Below are 22,973 nucleotides of genomic sequence, written 5' to 3' on the forward strand. Positions count from 1 at the left end.
GTATATATATATTTCCAGAAGTGGGACCATAATGCAACAGTAGGGTTAGGTTGATGTTGATTTACTGACTCCAGCTTGCTTTTAAATGATTCCGGAATTAGTATATATATATATATATATATATATATATATATATATATATATATATGTACACACATATACATACATATAGACACACCCATAAAATACACACACAGAAATATGGTGAAATGTTAAAAGTAAGAGAATCTGGATATGAAGGGTTTGGTTCTTGGTACCAATCTTGCAACTTTTCTGTAAATTTGAAATGACTTGCAGGTATATTGTTCTCCTAAAAATTTTATTTTTTTTATTTTTTTTTTAATTTTTTTTTTCAACGTTTATTTATTTTTGGGACAGAGAGAGACAGAGCATGAATGGGGGAGGGGCAGAGAGAGAGGGAGACACAGAATCGGAAACAGGCTCCAGGCTCTGAGCCATCAGCCCAGAGCCTGACGCGGGGCTCGAACTCACGGACCGCGAGATCATGACCTGGCTGAAGTCGGACGCTTAACCGACTGCGCCACCCAGGCGCCCCTAAAAATTTTAAAAGTAAGCGATTCAAGGGGTGCCTGGGTGGCTCAGTCAGTTAAGTGTCCGACTTTGGCTCAGGTCATGACCTCTTGGTTCCTGAGTTCAAGCCCCGTGTCAGGCTCTCTGCTGACAGCTCACAGCTCGGAGCCTGGAGCCTGCTTTGGATTCTGTGTCTCCCTCTCTGCCCCTCCTCCGCTCATGCTCTCTCTCTCTCTCTCTCTCTCACAAATAAATAAACATGAAACAAATTATTTTTAAGTAAGCAATTCAAGACCCTTCGTAAACCTCAACCCGGCCTCGTCTTCCAGCAGCAGGTGCTGGCCAGGTACCACCCCATGTTTCATACCCGGTTCCCAACTACCTACAACAGCGGTGCTCAACCCTGGCCACACACTGCAGTAATCTCAGAAAATAGTAAAATAGGCTGGCCTTTCCCCAGACCGATTAAATCAGATTTTCTGAGAGTTTGCCTTAGATTTGCATATATATATACAGATGTGTGTGTGTGTGTGTGTGTGTGTGTGTGTGTATACACATATATACACTAAGGTTGAAAAACTCTGACATCATTTCCTGAACACCACTCCGCGTGCCTTTGTTCACGTTTTTTCCCCACACTGGGCAGAGAGCAGGAGGGGGCTGCCCGCCTTGTGCATCTTGCAAATACATATTCACTGTCACCTTTCTCGTGAAGAAGCCCAGACCTTCCCCTCCCCCTGTTTCTACTCTGTTAGTCTGGACCTCACACTGTATTCTAATGAGGTGCTTATCTCCCAGCCAACTGTGAACTTCTTTGGGGAAAAGTCCTTGGCTCGAATTTGCTTTTGTTATCAGCACGGGCCTGGCACATAGCGAGATTCCAAGAAATGTTTACTAAATTCAAAGCAAACAAGTTACACTTGTTGGACTCAAGTTGTAACAAAGAGCCGTGAGGGCACTCTCAGAGGAGCTTTTCCCTGCGTGTGGCACTTACGTGCCGACACCGGCCGGGAGCACGAATGAGGGCCATAACGGAAGGCGGTCGAGACGGCCGGCCGGGAAGGACGCAGAAGTTCTATAAGCAAGTAAGCCAGTGTGGCCAGACTGCAGGCCGAGGGTGCAGGGAATGGGAGACGGGCTGGGGAAGACCAGGGCCAGGTAATGAATGAGGGTGATGAAGGTCACCCGGAGGGGCAGCCTCTCGCACAGAGCCCTACCCACACCCAGCGTCTCAGTGTGTCATTTCTGAGTGAAGTGATTCTTACTATGTTTCTTTAAGCTTTTGATGGGGAAGTCATGAACGCTGATTAAAACTACTAACCCTCTAACCCTCTCTGGGCCGCGAGGGTGGCTCAGTCGGTGAAGTGTCCAACTTCAGTTCAGGTCATGATCTCAGGGTTCATGAGTTCGAGCCCCGCGTCAGGCAAGGTGCTGTCAGCACGGAGTCTGCTTTGGATCTTCTGCCCCTCCCCCCGCCCTCAAAAGTAAAAAAGCAAACAAACAAACAAAAAAACAACAACAACATTAAAAGCTATGAGCCCTCTCCCCCAGGAAAATGCATGTGCACTTTTTGCCTGAAGTTTCAGAAGATTTACAGATTCGTTGAAATGTATCTAGTGACCACCTCCCCCACCCCCAGTGATATTCCAAATTGTAATAAAAAGGATGAAATTTAAGTTTAGGGGCCACACACTCTCCTCTCATACCAACCCATTCACCAAACTGCAGCCAGAATGATCTTTTAAAACTGCAAATCAGATTATGTCACCTCTACTTGAGACCCTCCAGAGTTACCCTTTACTTTCTACACAAAAAAATCCCCAAGATACCACTCTTTCTAGACTTACTTCCTGCCACTCTCCCCTGAATTTTTGCCTTTTCACCTTCTTGGCTTTCTTTGCATTGGCCTTCAACATTGCCTCCTTCCCCAGGGCCTTTGCACACGCTCTTTCTCTCTTTTAGGATGCCGGCTCTGTCCCCAATACCACTTCAATCTCATGCTCCTTCAGTGATTAACTTAAATATCATTTGCTCCTTGCTAAATCTCTAATCGCTTCACAGCTTGTAGAAGACACTTCAAAAATAAAGAATATACAAAGAAGACTGGTTGCTAGCCAGAGGAAGATGTAAGTTCAAGGGAGGATTGCTTTAAGATGGGAATGATTTAAAGCCCACAGCAATTAAACGGTCCTGACCAGACCAGGACTGGTGGGTGGCAAAATCAAGATTAAACCCACATCTTTGGATCCCTGCCCTCCCCATATATACATTAATTGCTGACTGCACGTGTCAGGTGGAGGTTACCGGGATGGGGTCCTCTCCCCACTTGCTCTTTCTAGAGCAGTCTAACCTGTTGACCACCATATTTTCCAGTATGCTTATTAACACAGTTTCAGGAGCATGACGGTGGAAATTCTGGATACAAACTATCTTCCCACTTAAGACTAGAGCAAAGATGTTCAGTGCCATTGGCTCTTGAACTCCAAGCAAAGAGGGCCCCCGGCTCCCACACAGTTCAACTCAGAGACCATATAGCTGATCGATGTGATTAAAGTAATACACTCTACACTTGTATCTCATGGGTAGCACATGCCATTCAGGCTAAACTTGAGAGATTTCTCCTTGGTGTCTTTTCACCCCTTTGCAGATTCAGACGCTTGAAGCTTATTACATAGAAACTGACCTGGCCTTTAGAGAGGGGTAGGAAAGTGGTTATAAAAGTTATGTATTCATCTGGGGAGACAGAACAAGTAAAGGTGAACATTAACCCATCCTGGCTCAATGCTGTTAGTCCAAAATGACTGTAGTAAATTGAAGGAAACATCCAGCAAACAGAGTAAAAAATGCAGGAGGGAAATCCAAAGAGGTACATATACTTGGGGAGAAAAAGCAGATATTGCCAGTGTAAGGCCAGGAGAGAAACTGGCTGTATTTCAGGATAGCAGGTCCTTGGGAGTCCAACCGCAACTAAGTTGAAGAAGAGCTGGGCCTTGCAGATGGCCTTGGAAGAGGCCAGGTCTAATGCAGGACCAGGATATACGCAGAAGGGTGATGGCCAAGATTTCTAGGACCGGAGCTCCACAACACTTAAGTTTTTTACTAGATGATTTTTTTTTAAATTTTTTTTTCAACGTTTATTTATTTTTTTGGGACAGAGAGAGACAGAGCATGAACGGGGGAGGAGCAGAGAGAGAGGGAGACACAGAATCGGAAACAGGCTCCAGGCTCTGAGCCATCAGCCCAGAGCCTGACGCGGGGCTCGAACTCACGGACCGAGAGATCGTGACCTGGCTGAAGTCGGACGCTTAACCGACTGTGCCACCCAGGCGCCCCGACTAGATGATTAATGGAAAAGCAGTTAATGAGCATGATCATTCTGGGCAATGGAATTCAGCCATGAGAAAGCTTCCCGAGGCTGGGGCTCAGGTCTGTGTTTTCTCCAGTACGGGGTCTGCTCCCCCAGCCGTTCCTCCTAGATTTTATAGAAGCTGTAGAGAGCTTTTAGAATCCGGGGTTCCAGGACGAGATAGAACAGAGCTGTGGACAGCAGGAAGGAGTAAGCAAATATGAAAGTGTTTGTTTACAGCAGAAGATAAAAAGAAAGAAGCCTTCTGTTATGGGCTGAATGTTTGTGGCCCCCCAAGTTTCTGTGTTGAAGCCTTCAGGCTTTTGGCCTTCAGGCTTTTGGAAGTCGTACTTAGGTTTAGATGAGGTCATGAGGGTGGGGCCCCCAGGATGGGATTAGTGCCCTTATGAGAAGAGGAAGAGACCAGAAAGCTAGTCCTCTCTCCTTTAACTCCCCACCTCTCTCTCTCTGCCATATAAACACAAAGCAAGAACATGTCTGTCTGCAAGCCAGGAAGAGAGACCACACCAGGGAAAGAATCAGCTGGTACCTCGATCTTAGATATACAGCCCCCAGAACCGTGAGAATAGACCTCTGTCGTTTGAGCCACCCAGTTATGGCCAATCAATGTGGTTTGCTTGAGGGACTGGGTCAGTGAGTGCGTGAGACCACCTGCTGGACGCAGTTCACGCAGGCTGGGAGACCAGACCCTCTGGGGACTCAACTCCGTATGTAGAGATGTGCAGGCAGCTGGAAATCAGCCAGCTGGGGCTGTTTACACCATGGAGATAGGCAAACACTACAAATCAGGGCTTCCCCTACCCGGGGAACGAGATATTTCACATTTACCAGCATACCCCTGGATTCGTTAGATGAAAGACTTATGGAAGCAGAGTTCTCTGGAATCCCCACGTTCGAAATAAACCTTGACTCTTTTGTTGTTTCTGTTTTAATTGTTACAAACGATGACACTCTGCAGTTCTCTTGTATTACCCATCCGGTTGGTTATTCAGCATTTGTGGGCTCTCTCGGCACACTAACCGTCGCTTACAACATTGTTCCCGTGGGGAAGTATGTCCAAGTTGCAAGTTGCTGACTTAATCTTTTTTTAATGTTTTTGTTTGCTTTGAGACAGAGACAAACAGAGCATGAGCAGGGGAGGGGCAGAGAGAGAGAGGGAGACACAGAATCCGAAGCGGGCTCCAGGCTCCGAGCTGTCAGTACAGAGCCTGATGCGGGGCTCCAACCCCGGAACCGTGAGATCGTGACCTGAGCTGAAGTCGGACGCTTAACCCACTGAGCCATCCAGGCGCCCCGCAAGTTACTGACTTTAAAATAAGCTTTTGGAAAAGAGCCCCTTTGTAGAGTTGGGGACTTTCAATTTCAGATGCTCGTGGGGAAGTGAGAGAATGAAAAGAATCAGGTTGCAAAATACATCCTAAGTGAAAAGGCAAAAAGAAATGGGATTCTTGAGCATGAGAAGGAAGGGATCAGGGGCAATTTAATTATGGGGGTAAGTGGTGCCCCTGGGTGTCTCAGTCGAGCATCAGACTCTTGATTTCAGTTCAGGTCATGATCTCACACAGCTCAGGTCGTGATCTCACCATTATGAGATCAAGCCCCACGTCGGGCTCTTCGCTGGCACAGAGACTGCTTGGGATTCTCTCTCTCCCTCGCCCTCTGCCGCTCCCCCACTTGCCCACGTGCTCTCTCACTGTCTCTGTCAAAAAATAAATAAATAAAAATACATAACAGTAACAGGTGAGCGCCATGGCTCTTCCATGGTAAGTGTCAGGGATTTGGTTACGCGAGGGAAAGGATATCTTTATGGTATTATTCTGGGATGGACAGTTTTGTGGATTTTATTCCAAACATTCGCAGGCTTTTCTTCGTCAGTCAGGGGCCCATTTCGAGAACCAAGAAGCGATTATGACAAGGTAGCTTGCCTGCTTTCAGGGTTTCTGGCATCCTTATGATCCTGAACCTGCAGATGATGCACCATTGTTTGGAATTTTGAGAAACATGATATAATTCAACAAATCTCTTTTATAATACATCTTAGAGTAAAAAAGACTCCAAGTTCGTCATTTTTTTCATCTAAAAAACGAACATCATAAAACGTAAGCTATCTCGTATTAGTATAAAACTATAAATTACGCATTCTACATCAGTAATATTTGATCATTTAGTGAGGGAAAAGATGTTATTTGGGGCTTGTTAAATTAGCGTTATTTTAGTCATTCATTCAGAAAGGATGGGAGTCCTCCTTTCCTAAATGATATTGCAAACCCTGATTCGGCATTTCCTTAAAAACCGTGTAAAACAGCGAAGTGACAGCCATAAATCTGCCACTGGGAAACCGACGTGGTTCACGGCACTCCCAGGCCTTGGCTTAACAGTTGGTTTATGATGTAGTTTTAGAATAACACTTTTCGAGCCTGGTATTCTCCTTCCTCCAGAACTGACATGAATCCATAAAGCTTTCTAATGATGACTCTAAAATACACCGAAAGTACTCTCTGTAGCATATTTTTTGGTCTGTTTATCTAAAACCCTTCGCTTTCTGAATTTCTGTTCATGATCTGCCTTGGGAGGATGGTCGCCCCTCTAGCTGAAGAATGCATAATGGCTCACCCCCCCGGGACCGCCCCGCTACCTCCTCGGCCCGGTGCGCTGTCCTGCCTCGGCTTAGGCTCCCGGGATCTCAAACCCCTGTGTGCACAATTATCGTCTGGGGAACCTGTTCTACCTGCTGATTCCCAAGACCCTCTGAGTCGAGCCCTCAGAGCTAACTTCTGGAGCTAGGCCTGGGAACCAGCATTTTAGCAGAGAAATGTTATCGGGGGCTCAGTTCGGCCCACTCTCTGGAAGTGTAGTAACTGAAGGTGACTCAGGGAAGCCCGGGTTCTTGCCGGCGATGTGTGGCATCTGTAGCTGGGGTGCCTGGGGCTTCCTCCGCCTCTACTGCCCAGAAGCCCTCCCTAGGCCCAGGTTCTTCGGGATTTGATCTTGAGTTTCAACCGCCAGATACATTTATCTCTTCCAATACGTTGCCCCTGTCTCTCTGCCTCTTGGCTTTTTCAGAGGACTCCACGACCTCCAGGCACCAGCTCGACCCGTTCTCTCCTGCATGGCCCAAAGACGTTCTCAGATAATGAGCCCTCGTCCTCTGGTAGAACCTCTCTGGTGGCCCAGTGAACCCCCTGGTGTGTCTGCTTCAGGCGACCTGCCCTGCTTGCGCCCCTTGACTGACCCCCTCGCCCAACCCCAGCCCCCACCATCTGTTAGACACTTTCTTTTTCAAAAATTTTTTTAAATGTTTATTTATTTTTGAGACCATGTGAGAGACAGAGTGCAAGCAGTGGAGGGGCAGACAGAGGGAGACACAGAATCCGAAGTGGGCTCCAGGCTCCGAGCTGTCAGCCCAGAGCCCGACGCGGGGCTGGAACTCACGAACCGTGAGATCATGACCTGAGCTGAAGTCGGACGCTCAACCGACTGAGCCACTCAGGCGCCCCTGTTAGACACTTTCACAGCAGCTGGCGTAGGAGCATCCGTCTGTCCCACTGGGCTCTGAACTGCTGAGCTCAGTGATTACCTCTTTCTCGTTCACTGTTTCCCCAACGCCCAACCTAAAATGTAGTGGTGCGCTAATGAGTCTTGCATAAACAGCTGATGATGTAAAAAGAATGTTATGACTTTCACCCGAGGTATGATCCCTCTGACCGCACTGTCTCTGCTCCAAGCATTGATGCACGCTGCTCCCTCAACTAGAAAGCTGGGCTTCCCGCCATGTTGACATAGCCTCTGGTTCTTTGAGTCTCGGCTTCCTGTCTTTTCTCCCAGACGTCTTCCCTGGCCCCTTTGAGACAGGGCCGGTGCCCCTCATATTCCAGGACCCCCTGTATCACCTGGTCCTGTGCTTACCCCACTGCGTTCTGATGATGCCTGGTCGTCTAAATCCTCTAGATCCAGCAGGGCTTGATGGGAGCAAGGATTGTAACCTCAGCAGACAGCACTCAATAGATGTCTGCTGAAAGCACAGGAAAGCCAACTCAGGATCCTCCAAGCTCGGATGAGGGTTCTCATCACACAATCTGCTGAGTTAACCTCCGTAACACTCACCAGAAAGATTGCAAATTGTTGACATGTGTCTCCCGTGCCCTCTGCTGGACAGAAAGGTCTCCCAGTATGGCATCAGACATCCCAGTAAGTCATTCAGTGACTAGCGTGGATTAAGCATTGTTTAGTCCTGTGTTTCCCATCAAAGGTCCTTGCATTTCAAGCAAGGCAGCTCTTAATTATGTAAGACAGTCTCACACGCTGCAGTTGCTTAGCAGGGTAACAGGTTGGTTAGCAAGTTGACACGGTTAATAGGTAGGTCCGGATCTGTCCACAGGTGCCTGACTCCAGACCCTGATTCACGACACCGCACCAAATCTGTCCTAGACTTATTTAACACAGACACATTTCTGAATTTCCAGCTGAGAGAACCCTTTTGGAATTTGTCCTCTCCTACTCATGACAATAGAGCTGCGTTTCACAAAATATGTTCTTCACAGTATTAATTTGGTGGGCATTGGGTGTTGTGAGAATAACAGGTTCCACAGGCAATGAAGTTTGAGAAACACTTTCAGAAGGGCACGTGCAGAGGGAAAGGGAGCTGTAACAACAAGGACCAAACAAATCTGGAGAGGGAACCTCAGCCTTCACCCTGAGTTAGGAGGTGATGTTGGAACACTGGGGAGCAAACAGTGGGAGAATCAACAGAGGGGCTGGGCTGCCAGGAAGTGATTAAGAACCAATTAGCAATGATTAGGCCATCGACAAACACCAAAGAAGGGTTAGCAACTGTTCTTTTAACTTCTTAATAGTAGTAATAATAATAGGTTCTATTTATTTGGGGCTGATCACTTCACATTATCTTTTGTAATTTTCACTATTATTGTCTCTCTTTCACGTATAAAATACTGAGGCCTCAAGAAGTTGGTTAAGGGGTGCCCGGGTGGCTCAGTCGGTTAACCATCCAACTCTTGGTTTGGACTCAGGTCATGATCTCACAGTTCATGAGGTCAAGCCCTGCATCGGGCTCTGTGCTTGGAATTCTCTCTCTCTCTCTCCCTCTTTCTCTGCCCCTCCCCTGCTTGCACTCTCCAACTCTCAAATAAGTAAATAAATAATAAGTAAATAAACTTAAAAAAAAAAAAAAGAAATTAAGTAACTTCCCATAAAACCATACAGCTAATTTATGGCGAGATTCAAACCCAGTTCTCTCTAGCTTCACGTCTTGTGATGTTAAGCACTGTGCCCAAAGCCTTCTGGGACTTCCCCAGGGTTTTGCGGAGGGCTCTCCTTTGTGAACGTCCAAACCAACGCCAGTCTCAAAGAGGGTACCCAGGAGCTCCTTAAACTGGTGTTTATGTTATGCCACTTCCTTTATTTCCAGGGTTATCTCTTCTACCTAAATTAGTTATTTGGCCTAAGTACTGTACATGAAAATTTTTTCCGGTATGATGTCAGTTTCTTAATTTTTATTAATATTTAAAAAAATTTTTTTAACGTTTATTCATTTTTGAGACAGAGAAAGAGAGAGGGTGTGAGCAGGGGAGGGGCAGAAAGAGAGGGAGACACAGAATCTGAAGCAGACTCCAGGCTCTGAGCTGTCAGCACAGCGCCCGACACGGGGCTCGAACTGACAAAGTGAGATCATGACCTGAGCCGAAGTCGGACGCTTAACCGACTGAGCCACCCAGGTGTCCCATTAATTTTTTTTTAATTTACCGACCTCCATACTTGATTTTTTTTTTTTGATAGATTATTCATGTTGATGAAATAAGATCCATCTCCATAGAAGGTAGCCTAATCTGATCCCCTCCCGGAGTCAGGACCTGCCCTCTGAACTGAGGCTACTACAAAATTAACAGTCTACCCGAGTTTAAGTTGTTGTCGGTATCAGCATATCCGATTTCTCCTCGTTTTTCAATTTTCTGTCTTTTTCTTTTCAACAGACGTCGGTGCCTTTTTTGAAGAAGGGATGTGGCTACGGTATAACTTCCAGGCATCGGGGGTCAGTGCCAAAGAGTCGGGCAGTAGGTCAGACATGTCCCCGGATCAGAACAACTCTCCTCCGGACCTGACCCACGAGGGGATCCACTTCAGCTTCAGTACCACCAAGGCGCCCTGCATCCTTCTGTATGTCAGTTCTTTCACGACAGACTTCTTGGCCGTTCTCATCAAACCCACCGGTAAGGACAAGGATGCCTAAGCTTTGCTACTTCATGTTGGCTGGACAGAATGTTCTAGAAAGTCTGGGTTGCTCTTACCTTGTCCTTTATTCCCCACAGGACATTGAGCAAGTCACCCAAGTCTTTGAATCTCGTATCCCGGTAGGAGAGCCAAGAAAGGAACTTGTCCGTTGAGTGCTTTCTAGCAATGTATCGTAGTAATCTTGCTAAGGCATGTCACGTTCTTTACAAGAATCATATTACATGAAAATGAGATGGCTTCGTATGTGTGATGATTTTTTTTTTTTTTTGGTTCCTGTCAAACAAATACATTCACTGCTGTACTAAATAGAGATGAGCTTTGAAGTCGTGGAATTAATTTAATATAAATCAATGAATTACCCTGATTTATGATAATGTATCAGTAGGTTCCTAAAGAACATATATAACTTTCAATAGAAATAGAAAAACAGAAACGTTTTCATTCCTAATCCCTCTCAGAATTTTACATTCATAAAATATATCCCATAAAATAAAATATATTCATAAGGCTTGCTTAAAGCAGGAGTGTATTCACACTTGTCATGTCTAGGACCATCTTGATCTCCAAATAGGCATGGAACTCAAGAGGGTCAGAGCGAGACTACAGTTGCTGTCCTGTGTGAATACACCAGTGGGCTTATGATCTTTCAGAGAAGTCCAAGCAGTCCTAAAAATACAGATGCGTGCCAAACACTGAGGGTTCCATTCCTCTTAGAAAACTTTAATTCTAAGACACTTAAAAGTTTTAATAAAATTGTTTTTTCAAAAATAGAAATATTGTAGGTCTATCAGGGAGCAGATGTCTCTCCTTCATTTCCCAGAGAGATTATACGGGCTGAGAAGTGGACACAACCTCTCTCATTGCCCCCACCATCTTGCTCTGCAGTGATTATTCTTGAAGATCAGGATTGTCTCCCATGGGAGCAAAAATTATCATTATGAACCCAGGTCAGCTTGAGTTTTAAAACCTAGCAAATTCTTAGACTTCTTCTCTGGACAATTCACTCTTGGTTAAAAAGTTTAGAGGCAAGGGGCTCCTGGGTGGCTCAGTCAGTTGAGCGTCTGACTTCGACTCAGGTCATGATGTCACTGTTTGTGAGTTCGAGCCCCGTGTCAGGCTCTGCGCTGACAGCTCGGAGCCTGGAGCCTGCTTCGGATTCTGTGTCTCCCTCGCTCTCTGCCCCTCCCCTGCTTGGAGGGGCAGAAATAAGCCAAACACCAGACAAAGATGCAGCATGAGAATGTTCCTCTATTATTATTCTCTTATTATTTGTAAACTAAGTATGAGGAAAGACCTTGAAGTTCAACTGTAGTAAAATGGTTAGTAAAAGAGGGAGGCAGCATTTTAAGGACTACCATGTATCCATTAAGAGTAACATTTATGGAGAAAAGAGCAGTGGAGAAAAAAGTTGTATGTAATTCAATGTTAAATGAAAAAAAAAAGGCAAGCTACCGCCTCGACTATATAATATCAGCTTAGCTCTGTGAAAAATGTGGATAGAAAACAAAAACGCCATAATATGAGCAGAAAGCACCTCTTGTTTGTTGATCTGCTTCTCCTGCTACTCTTTTATAAATGTCAAATGCTCGCAAGGCATCAGAAAAGATAATAAGTAAAATCAATGAGGAAGCCGAAGAAAAAAGGACATGGCCCCTGCTTTCCAGAAGTTCACGAGTTAAGCTTATTTCCCCCTGGATCGGGTTAAATGGATTTTTAGTGTGATGATGCTCTCCACTTCCGTGCCCCAACCTCCCAGAGCCCAGGGGTGGTGCTCACATGTGGCTTCTCAAGGCTTTATGAACTTTTCCCAGAAGGTGCCGTGCTATCTACTCCTTAAGTCACTGCCACATTAAAATGCAGTCCCCATGGAGCGCCTGGGTGGCTCAGTCGGTTGGGTGGCTGACTTCGGCTCAGGTCATGATCTCGTGGTCCGTGAGTTCGAGCCCCGCGTCGGGCTCAGTGCTGACAGCTCAGAGCCTGGAGCCTGTTTCGGATTCTGTGTCTCCCTCTCTCTGACCCTCCGCTGTTCATGCTCTGTCTCTCCCTGTCTCAAAAATAAATAAAACGTTAAACGAAAATTTCAAATGCAGTCCCCAACAATATCAGTAACTCTCATTCCCACAACCTACACCCGTCCCTGTGAACACTCATGCTTGTGTTGGTGGGCGTTCTTCGCGTGCAAGGGTTTCAAGTAATCGGTTCCACATTGGTGCTACCATTTAATGATGCCCCAAGGGGTGCTGTGTTGCAGCTGCATTAATTCCTGTGAGCCACACAACCACAAAGTAGACACCACTCTTCATCCCCTTTCAGCAGATGATAAAACTGGAGTACAGCGAGGTCAGGTGACGTTCACCCTCAGCTGGCGATCTGGTTCCAGGCCCAGAGCTTTGCCACTCTCTCCATACTGCAGAGAGTTCTAGAACACCCTCCATGCATCTGGAAAGCATAACCAGTTGGCTTCTTTCTACCTTTACAAGGCCGTCCTCAAACGACTAATGAAACTTTGTTTTTCTCAGGGCCCCTGGGTGGCTCAGTTGGTTAAGCACCCGACTCTTGGTTTCTGCGCAGGTCATGATCTCGAGGTTTGTGAGTTTGAGCCCCGCAGGAGGCTCTGTGCTGACAGGGTGCATCCTGCTTCGGAAGCTCTTTCTTTTCTCTCTGCCCCTCCCCAGCTTGTGCTCGCTCGCTCTCTCTCTCTCTCTCTCTCAAGAAGAAACATTGAAAAAAATTTTTTTAATAATTTATTACTACAGAATTTGTTTTTCTCACACTTCAAAGACTGTGTTTTTTATTAATTGGTATTTAAAGTTAGAAATATTTGAAGAATTCATTCAGCAAGGACTATGCCAAACTATCAGGCCAAAATTAAAGACTAGGAAGTCTTGACGTAACGCCCTGCCATCCTTCAAACGTAACAACACATTGAAGGCTTTATTGCCATCGCTGCTCCGGAACCAGGCCCTCTGGTCCTCCCCCAGACCCTGTGCTTCTGACAGTGCAGGCGTCGCCCAGACACCCAGATTCCCAGGCGTGCCACCATTCCCAAATGCTCCGTCATCCCCCTTGGGGGACGTGTCCCTGGGGAACGTCGCTGTCTTTTCTTCCCCACCGCTGGTCTCCTGGCAGATGCCTTCGAATTCGATGCTCCCCGACGTCGCTCCTGCCATGGCATACATGGAAAATTCTTACATGTGAGTGGCGCTTGAACAAATGGACGAGGCTGTGTTTGGGAGGCCACCTACCCAGGGACTCCATCCAACGGCCGGGGCTCCTGCAGGTTTGCTGAGGTTTGGGGGGAGCCAGGCTCCTGGCACCTGTTACCCCCACAAGGGATGGCAGTGCGCTCTGACCCCTCCCTCCCGTTTCCAGTTCCTCCCCACCTCGCTCTTACCCACCACAGCCTTCGTGCACAAGGTCCCTCATCATGCATCAGTAGGGCCCTCCTCCCCCAGGAAGGGCAGGAGGAATCCCAAATCATGCAGCCTGCCCTTTGAGACCCTGGGATCCGGGGTGAGAGCTCCGAGTGTAGAACCCGAACGTCCGGGTTTCAATCTGCTTCGTGCGCAGCGCCCTCTTCTGTAAAACGGGGTCTCCCTCCGGTGGGGGGGCGGGGTTAGTCCAGACACTCGCTGTAAAGCACTGCCCTGTCCCTTCGCAGTCTGAAGTCGGCGTCAGTGGTAACAGGTGCTCTGGTTAGCAGTTCCCGCTACCCACGGTCCACAGGTGGGATCTAGAGCCTGCCACGTGTCCAGCGCCCCACCACCCTCCTCTTCCTCGTCATTCCCCAAACGCGTGTGACACCCCTGTTCCTGCCCACTTAGCCCAAAGAACCGCGGCTCCCTCTTGGCTCCCACACCTGTCTTTCATTCTAGGGCCGGACGGAGCCTCACCTCCTTTCAGTGACGTCTCCTTTCTTTCGACTCCTAGGACACTTCTTTTCAATGTCACTTGTCCGGCACTTAGCGCACCGGACTGCTATCCGTCTTTGTTATAAATATGCCCTGTCTTCTCAGCGAGATGAAGAGCCCCCCGCACTCCGTCTCCTGCCTACAATAGGTGCCCCGGAAGTGTTTGGTGAGGGTAATGATGACGGCCAGGAGAGAGTAAATCTGTGAAGCACACTATTTCCCACAGCCAGTAAAAGAGCAGGCCCCTGTGACTGCTTTAATTCACTTGGGAGATGAACCAGAAATGCAAGAGACGTATTTTCCCATTTTAATAATATTTTATATTAATGGCAAATATTCATATTCTCCCTCCCATCATTTAGTGGTCCTCTTGTACTATTATTTGAAAGGAATAAATATATCGTTTAAATTTTATTATTCAAGAATATTGCCATTCCTGTTTATGGATATCCGCTACGTATAAATTTAACGTTCCAAATCGTCTGTTTTCTCAAAGCAAATCATCTCAGTTGCCATTAAGTGAGGCAGTTACCGAAATTTTAAATCATATTTGCAAAGAAAGAAAGGCGGAAAAGAGAAAAAAATTGGACTCAGCAGCGCTTTTCATGGGCACTGGACAAATGTGTTCTGAAGAAATGAATAAATAAATGATGAATGAATACAGCTGTGTATTTGAGAAAACTGGCTGTGATTATACAGGGTCCACGCACGAGAAGTAGGGAGTCAACACTCAAGGCAGTCAACTTGTTTTTCTGCATGTAACCAAACAACTGTCTAATCACTTCCTGTCCAGTCCCAAATAATAGATTGTTTGTAATGCTATTAGGGGAAAGGGGAAAAAGAGGGTAAAACACTGAAGGGTGTGGAGAGAAGCAGCTCAGGAAAAGGGAGCAGCGTATCCAAAGGTCCTGGGGTAGAAATTGTATTTTCTAGGGGATAACAGAAGTCCAAGGTAGCTGGAATGTAAAATGTGACAGAGTAAATGGCATCATTTGAAAATAACAGACAGAACTCAGATCAGACAGGGCATCATACACTGTACTTAGAATGTATCTCTTCATCCTATGAGCAACAGGAAGGCTTTGAAGAGTTTTTAGTGGACCAGTGAAACAGTCCGTGATGCACTTTGTTTTTGTTTGTGTTTGGTTTTTTCTAAGTAGGGCTTGAACTCAGGGCTTGAACTCATGACCCTGAGATCAAGACCTGAGCTGAGACCAAGAGTCAGATGCTTAATCAAATGAGCCACCCAGGCACCCCTCAATTATGCATTTTTCAAAATGTGTATTTATTTATTTTGAGAGACAGCACAAGCAGGGGAGAGGCAGAGAGGGAAGGAGAGGATCCCGAGCAGGCTCAGCACTGTCAGCACAGAGCCTGACATGGGGCTCGATCCCACAAACCATGAGATCATGACCTGAGCTTCCGAAATCAAGAGTCAGATGCCCAACTGACTGAGCCACCCAGGTGCCCCTCATTTATGCATTTTGAAGAAATCTCTCTGCAAGAGAAAAAAAACACAGAAGCGGGGAGACCATCATTCATCCATTCAACAAACATTTTTTCAGCACCTACTAAGTATCAGACGTTATTCTGGAAATTGGGAAGAAAGTATAGAGAATAGAAACAAAGATTCTTACTCTCATGAGGAAAAACTAAGGCAGAAAAGGGAAGGCCTGCCCAAGGAAAAGAAGTGGGTAAATTCTTCTTTTAATGAGGAACTCACAGAAATAATCACTGAGAAGACAACATGTATGCAAAGACCTAAAGGGGGGGAGGGGTCAGCCATGCAGATAACTGGGAATAAGTGAGCATCCGGGACAGAAGAGCCAGCCAGCACAAAGGTCCTGAGGCAGGAACATGCTGTCTTCTGAGGAAATAGCAAGGAGGCTAATGTGGACTGGTGAGGAGTAGCAAAGAGGAGAATAAGAGATTATCTTAGATTTTATAGGAGAAGATCATGCAGGGCCTGGTGAGCCATGATGAAGACTGGTTGTTTACTTTGAGTGAGATTGGAACCCATGGAGGGTCCTGAGCAGAGGATCCCTCTGACCGCCCTCTCAGAAGGGCCTGGGTCGGTGGGGGCAGAGCCCGGTTGGGGTAGGAGAGGTGGGGGAATGGTGGAAGCAGGGAGGTTTGTTAGAATGCAGGTGAGTACCGTAATCCAGGCAAATGATGCTGGTGGTGTGGTCCAGGGAGTGGAAACGGAGGTGATGAAAAATGAGTGTTGGGGTGTATTTTAAAGATAGAGCCAGGGCGCCTGGGTGGCTCAGTCAGCAGAGCGTCCGACCCTTGATTTCGGCTCACGTCCTTATCTCACAGTTCGTGAGTTCGAGCCCCGCGTCAGGTGCTGTGCAGACGGTGTGGAGCCTGCTTGGAATTCTCTCTCTCCCTCTCTCTCTGCCCCTCCCCTGATCTCTCTCTCTGTCTCTCTCTCTCTCTCTCTCTCTCTCTCTCTCAAAATAAATAAGTAAACACTAAAAAGAATAATAAGTAATAAAGATAGAGCCAAGGAGATTTGCTGACAGATCTTGCATTTAATATAGCGGGAAGAGGGAGAGCAGGGCTTTTGATAATAACCTCAAGTTTAAATAACCTGAAGCAGGTGGAAAACGGAGATGGGATACTTTGGGGGGGGAGGCGAAGATCAACGTCTGGTTTTGCATATGTTGTGTTCGAAGTGCCAGTAAGACCTCTCCTTTCCTGGGATTGGTGGGGAGAGGAAGCACGGAGAAAGAGAGGACCCACCTCACAATGAAGTGAGGCCAGGAGGCCTCATTGTTAAGGAGAAACTGATTCACGGGGCTCCTGGGGGGCTCAGTCGGTTGAGCGTCCGACTTCGGCTCAGGTCATGATCTCGCAGTCTGTGAGTTCCAGCCCCGCATCGAGCTCTGTGCTGATGGCTCGGAGCCTGGAGCCTGCTTCAGATTCTGTGTCTCCTTCTCTCTCTGCCCCTCCCCTGCTCATGCTGTGTCTCTGTCTAGCTCTCAATAATAAACATTTAAAAAAAATTTTTTTTTAAAAAAAGGAGAAACTGATTCAGATCAGGTGATGCAGTTAGAAGATGATGCAGGTGAAGCCCAGGTGGTGGCCGTCGGGTCCCTGATGTCACGTGGCCAGCACCAAGGCACAGAGACAGGTCATCTCATCTGCATTGGCCAGGAAGAAGGCTCCTCTAGGGTCCACATGGGCACTCCGGTGCCGGGAGGTGCTTGTGCTTCCCCGAGATGGAGAGAGCGAGTGAAATACACTTAGGAGGTGAAAATCAACAGCTTGGTTGAAACGCTCGAAGCAAACAAACCTAGGATAAAATACTAAGGTAAAACCTAGAACTACGGAAGGTTTGTCAAATTGGACCAGAAGGCAAAATTAGGAAATACAATTAATTCTCAATTAATCTAATGAATGCTGCTTTCAGTCCCAGGAACACAGTGCAGTATTTAAACGACACCTGTAATGCTACGATGCCTAAATAAGGGAGGGCAGTGTTTAGAAACTATTGCACTTATGTATGAACGTACGGATATGGAAGGGCATGATCGATTTCTGTGAAAAGATACCACAAAATATTTAGAGTAGCTATCCCTGGATGGTGGAATTTCCGGTGACTTTCCGTTATTTATTTTCTTCTTGCTGTTTACTTTCTAAGTTTTCATCATCGTGTTTTATTTCACAACTTAAAGATCAGGGTATCAGTTTTGTTCCTCTGGTAGGTCACAATGACCCTGTGACATGATTTACAGCTGGTCACTCTGGCCAGATTGCCGGCCCTGTCTTTAAGCGATGGGATGTCGAAAGCTACTAATGTGAAGATTCCAATTTGAGTTAAAAATGAGATAAAAAATTGATGCCTGTAAAAATCATAAATAAATACAAGTTATGTTTGCGGTGCGGATTAATTAACAGCAGGATCTAGAATACTATATTTCTCTTTTTGAATATTGTCTGTCATCACTGGGGAGAAGCAAGATGGAGAGGAGAAAAGAATAACGTGTTGAGGTGAAATGAGCCAGAACTTAGGAGGAGTAAGGCTTGGGGGGCCCGGGAAGCCCATCTTTCCTTTGATTTGCGTTCGGAATGCCATCATTTCATTTCATTTCATTTCATTTGCGTTCGGAATGCCATCCTTTGATTTGCGTTAGGAATGCCATCCCTAACCTAGAATAAAACGCATCGCTTCGTTTTCTTGGTCTCAGCGAAGCCCCCCAATATCCCACGTGGTTATCTTTCGTAAATTACGTTTATTTTTAATACTGTATGCTCATGATTCTTTTATATGCCAAATGTCACACTTCGCCAATGGCATGAGCCCATCCCTGCGTCCTGCGCTCACGTTGTATTTCACGTAGTGCTTTGTCAGTCTACAGGCGTCTCCACGGTCCTATATTGTATACGTTCTCATTCTCCTTCCCAGGCACAGTTCCAGATTGGATCATTTACACCATTTGCTGCTTCAACTTTGAGATGACGGTCCCTGAGAGCTCACTGTTGTGAGACTGTAAACTCTCGTGCGGCTGGTGCCCTCAACCCTTACGGTCTGGTGTACCACTGAGCTGGTGTGTCAGAACTCAGAACAGAAGCGGAACTGGAGGACAGCGAAGGGTGCAAACCTGAGAGGAAGTGACCTGAAAGTGACACCTGGTGCCGGAACTTACAGAGTTTTTTTCTTTTCCTTATATAGGAAGCCTACAGATTCAGTACAACCTGGGCGGAACCAGACAGCCATATAACATTGACGTAGACCACAGGAACATGGCCAATGGACAGCCCCACAGTGTCAACATCACCCGTCACGAGAGGACCATAATTCTCAAGGTATCCATGTGTGTCCGTGTCAGCTGTACGTCTTAGAGTATTATAATCTCTACGCGCCGTTCTACGTGGATGCTGGTTTCGTTTTGGGTGGTTGGGGCAGGCGGAAGAGACCCGTACTATACCTTCTCCTACAAACCCCTAACTAGCGAGGGAGAGAGAAGTGTCGTTTATTAAAGGAGAGTCAGCGACAGAGTTAATGGCGCAGACATTTCTTAGGGAGGAGGTAGAATAAACGTTTGCTATGTATATTCTTTGTAACTCTCAGACTCACACATCTGTCAGTCTCCTGTTTTTATCTATCACGCCATCTTTTGTCTCCATGTTGTCAGGTGCCTGAAGCTCATCATGTTTCCCAGCGAAGGTTATTTCGGTTTATCTGACCTGCTTCTTTCCCTACTCTGACACAATATGAATAACGTTGGTTGTTGTTGTTGTTTTCATCTTCTTCTTCTTCTTCTTCTTCTCTTCTTCTTCTTCTTCTTTGGATGCTTTGCCTTAAAAATCTTCAAAACACAGACCTTCCCCGAAATCTCAGACTCTGGTTGTTGGCTCTGAACACACAAAGGGATGGTGTTGTTACGACGGTCAGATTTTATTTCAGGTTCGTTGATTGTCCCTGCCCCCACCACTGATTTTTAACAATGGAGAAACCAGCCTGGGAGACACCATGAATAAAACATAGCATGAGGAGGTCTCCCTGGGAACGAAGCCAGAAAGATCAAGGATGGGAACTGTCACTGCATTCTCTAGAAGGAGTTCAAAATAGATACCTGTCAGGAAGAAGAACCGCGGGGGGACACTGTTTTGTCAGCAGAGTGGAGTGTCATTTGGCAGGGGCTCAGCCGCCACTCAGACCGCATTCGGATCCGGCTGGTTGCTGGGGGAAGTTCAGGCTGCAGAGAAAAGGCACGACCAGCCCTGTGTCTTTCTGAGCAGTGGTGGATGTCAAATTCATAACTTGATATGGAGTTTATGCTTGGCCTTTAGCAGTAAATGCTGGAGGGTGTTTTAAGGACGGGTCTTTCCTAGGAAAATGGCAACGTGCAGTTAGAGTTTACTGTACGATCCATCAAGTACGTGTCAAAAAGGTGAGCTCAGTGCCTGGCTCATATCAGAAGCTGCAGGGGCACCTGGGTGGCTCAGTGGGTTAAGCGTCTGGCTTCCGCTCAGGTCATGATGTCGCGGTTCGGGAGTTCGAGCCCCACGTCAGGCTCTGTGCTGACAGCTCAGAGCCTAGAGCCTGCTTCAGATCTGCATCTCCCTCTCTCTCTGTCCTCCCCTGCTCATGCTCTGTCTCTCCTTCTCCCTCGAAAATAAATAAACATTTAAAAAAAATTGTTTTAATAAAAAAGTAAAAATTAAAAAAAAAAGAATAGGAGCCCAGTTCCAGAAAGAAAAAGAGACCCAAGAGGTGTGAAAACATTGGCCACACAACACTTTGAGGGTTGGAACAGCATAGACGTGTAACCAGGGTGATGGGGACCCCTCCGCTCCCTCTTCCTGGCACGTAGGGCAAGGCAATAGCACTGAGACTTCTGGATGTGTTTAGAAAGCCAGATGCCCCAATGCACTTGAACTCAACTAGGCAAGACCTTGTGGTCCCTGAGTGTTCTGGTCTTTCTCAGCCCAGTCTCTCCAGCCCAGCTCTGATGGAACATAAAGTTTAGGATGATGACCAGAAAAAAAAAAAAAAAAAGATATGGCTTCTCCTTAAAGAAAAGTAGGTCAGACAGGGAGGCCTCATGGACCATGCTAGTAAATCCAAGGATGCCTTTAGAACTCTAGAAAATACCTTTTCTTTTTTTTTTTGTTTTTCTCGAAGCGGTCTACAAATCCACCTTGAGAACTTCTACAACCTTAAGAAAGTGTCGGAGAGCTATAGGAAAATGTTCATCATGATCATTTCTGTATGAAGGGATTACAAATGGTTTCATTTCCTCTAGAGTTTTCTGTATTTCCTCGTTTTCTCTTGTAAGCATGTGCTGCGTGCTTTTGGTACGCGTTGCATTTTTATAATCAAAGAAAAACATGCAACCCAAGTAACTTCAACCCATTCTGAGAGCCCCCAGTTGTAACAGAATATAATGACAAAGATATTTGAATAATTTCAAATTAAAACGCACTTCTCATCAAAGAACAAAACTAAGGCTAATTCAAACAGGAATATAAAAACGCTATGCCTTTGGAATTAAGGCGAAATTTTATACGTTCACACACGCACAAACAGCACATAATTCCAATGATGTTTATCAGTGTTTATGGTGTTTTTAAAAGCAGGTTTGCTTTCCTAGCTGGGTTTGGCTAAAGCTAACATTAAATTAATTTGCATTCCCTGAGCACATACCGTCTGAAATGGTGCTGAGCCCTGGAGGGAAATTGACCTTGGATGAAACATTTGCTGCCAGAACATAAAGTGCCCCATCTCTACATAGATAATGAGGAGCTGACTCTAGGAGTCATCAGACCCGGGAGTGAGCCAGAACCCGTGACAACCCTCAAGTGGCATCATTTATGAAAACTCACAGTTGCACCGGGGATAATAGCTGAAGGCTTACGGCCAGTCAAGATGTAAAACAAACCCCGGGCAGGCAGAGAGCACCTGAAAAAGTACTGTAGGTGATGAAAATGAATGCCAATTAGAGGAACCCAAGAACCGAAAACATTACAAGGAATAATTTCAAAGACTTGTGTTACAAAGCCTTTCTTCTCGCTTTCCTTCCTTCCTGATGTCCACGGCTTTGTCTCTTCTTCCTCCCCTTCCTTTCATCCCTCATCCCGTTCCATGAGGGAGGTAAGGTGGTTCACAGGCAGTCTATACAACAAAATAGAGGATTGAAGCATGTCACAAAAGTATATACATACACACACACACACACACACACACACACACACACACATATTTACATGTCATGGGTTGTATTTACTGGCATAAAAAGCTGCCCCGGGGGTGCCTGGGTGGCTCAGTAGGTTAAGCATCCAACTCTTGATTTCGGCTCGGGTCATGAGCGCGTGGTTCCGTGAGGTAGCCTGGCAGCTACCTCTGGCCAGTAAGAAACTGAGTGGGTTTATAACAATAACAATAGTTATTATTACTGTTACAAAATAGTTCAAAAGTACACACAACCACAGAGACTAATAAAACACGAGCCTCTGTGTCTATCAGCCGAACGCTACAAATTTTGGCATTTTGCTCTCTCTCTTCAGGGTTTGTTTTTTTTTTCTTTAATGCAGTGATAATCAAGGCCCTGGGTCCTCCTCGTTAGATAGTGAGCCCTGAGGAAGGCAGTGGGCAAGGCCTTCAGCAGCATTCCTGCAACAGATGTGTTTTTCACAGGGCTGTTTGATGTAGCATCACTCGATGAGCATAACTTAAAAACGGATTTTGGTGCAAATAGTTCCGGGGGTGGAGAGGGTGACGGGCCCACGAAGGGGGCAAGGGGCCTATATGATACTCTGGCCTGATCCCAGGGGTCAAACTAGCTCCAAAAAAAAAAATGAATAAACTCCCTGTTCTTAAAATAACTATCACATATTTGGGAGTTTTGATGGAAGTTAGACAATAGAGACAGAGCTCAGGGATACATTCTCTGGCATAGATACTCAGAGTCTGTATTCTCCACAAACCAAATGAACAGATGGTAAGGATGTCATGTTCATTTTGGCTTTCATCTAACTGGAGGGCCATCCCATCTTTGCCAAGAAGAGGCTAACAGATTTCTCCCGCCAGGAAAATTAAGGATTTTCTTTAAAAAATAACTCCCAAGTCCTCAAGAGCAAACGATGATTAGGTCCCGAAATTTTGGGGCCGCAGAGAGCATGTGACTTCAGTTGTTTTCATCAGGAATTTTCAAAATAAATGTTCCCCCCCCCAAAAAAAATCACTTTTAAAATAAAATAAAGATGCTAATTTTTGACTGCTATTAATCAGAACTTCAACCAAATTACGTAAAAAGCAGCTGACAGTGGAGCTACATTTTTTTTTGTTTTTGTTTTTTTTTTCAATATATGAAATTTATTGTCAAATTGGTTTCCATACAACACCCAGTGCTCATCCCTGGAGCTACATATTGAATATGCATCCTAAAAAGGGTCAGAGAAGTATACTC

The 22,973-nt window shown here is 46.0% G+C and overlaps 1 protein-coding gene across 1 annotated transcript in view; it reads left to right on the top strand.

Annotated features, from left to right (window-relative positions):
* CNTNAP2 (contactin associated protein 2) overlaps positions 1-22,973 on the top strand; it is a 1,977,252-nt gene that overhangs the window by 1,809,441 nt on the left and 144,838 nt on the right. The window contains exons 19-20 of the mRNA XM_045496029.1: positions 9,886-10,122; positions 18,734-18,867. Coding sequence (XP_045351985.1) covers positions 9,886-10,122; positions 18,734-18,867 — 371 coding nt within the window. The remainder of the gene's footprint in view (positions 1-9,885; positions 10,123-18,733; positions 18,868-22,973) is intronic.

The sequence above is a fragment of the Leopardus geoffroyi genome, chromosome A2 (assembly GCF_018350155.1).
Source record: "Leopardus geoffroyi isolate Oge1 chromosome A2, O.geoffroyi_Oge1_pat1.0, whole genome shotgun sequence".
In the NCBI taxonomy this organism is placed as follows: Eukaryota; Metazoa; Chordata; class Mammalia; order Carnivora; family Felidae; genus Leopardus; species Leopardus geoffroyi.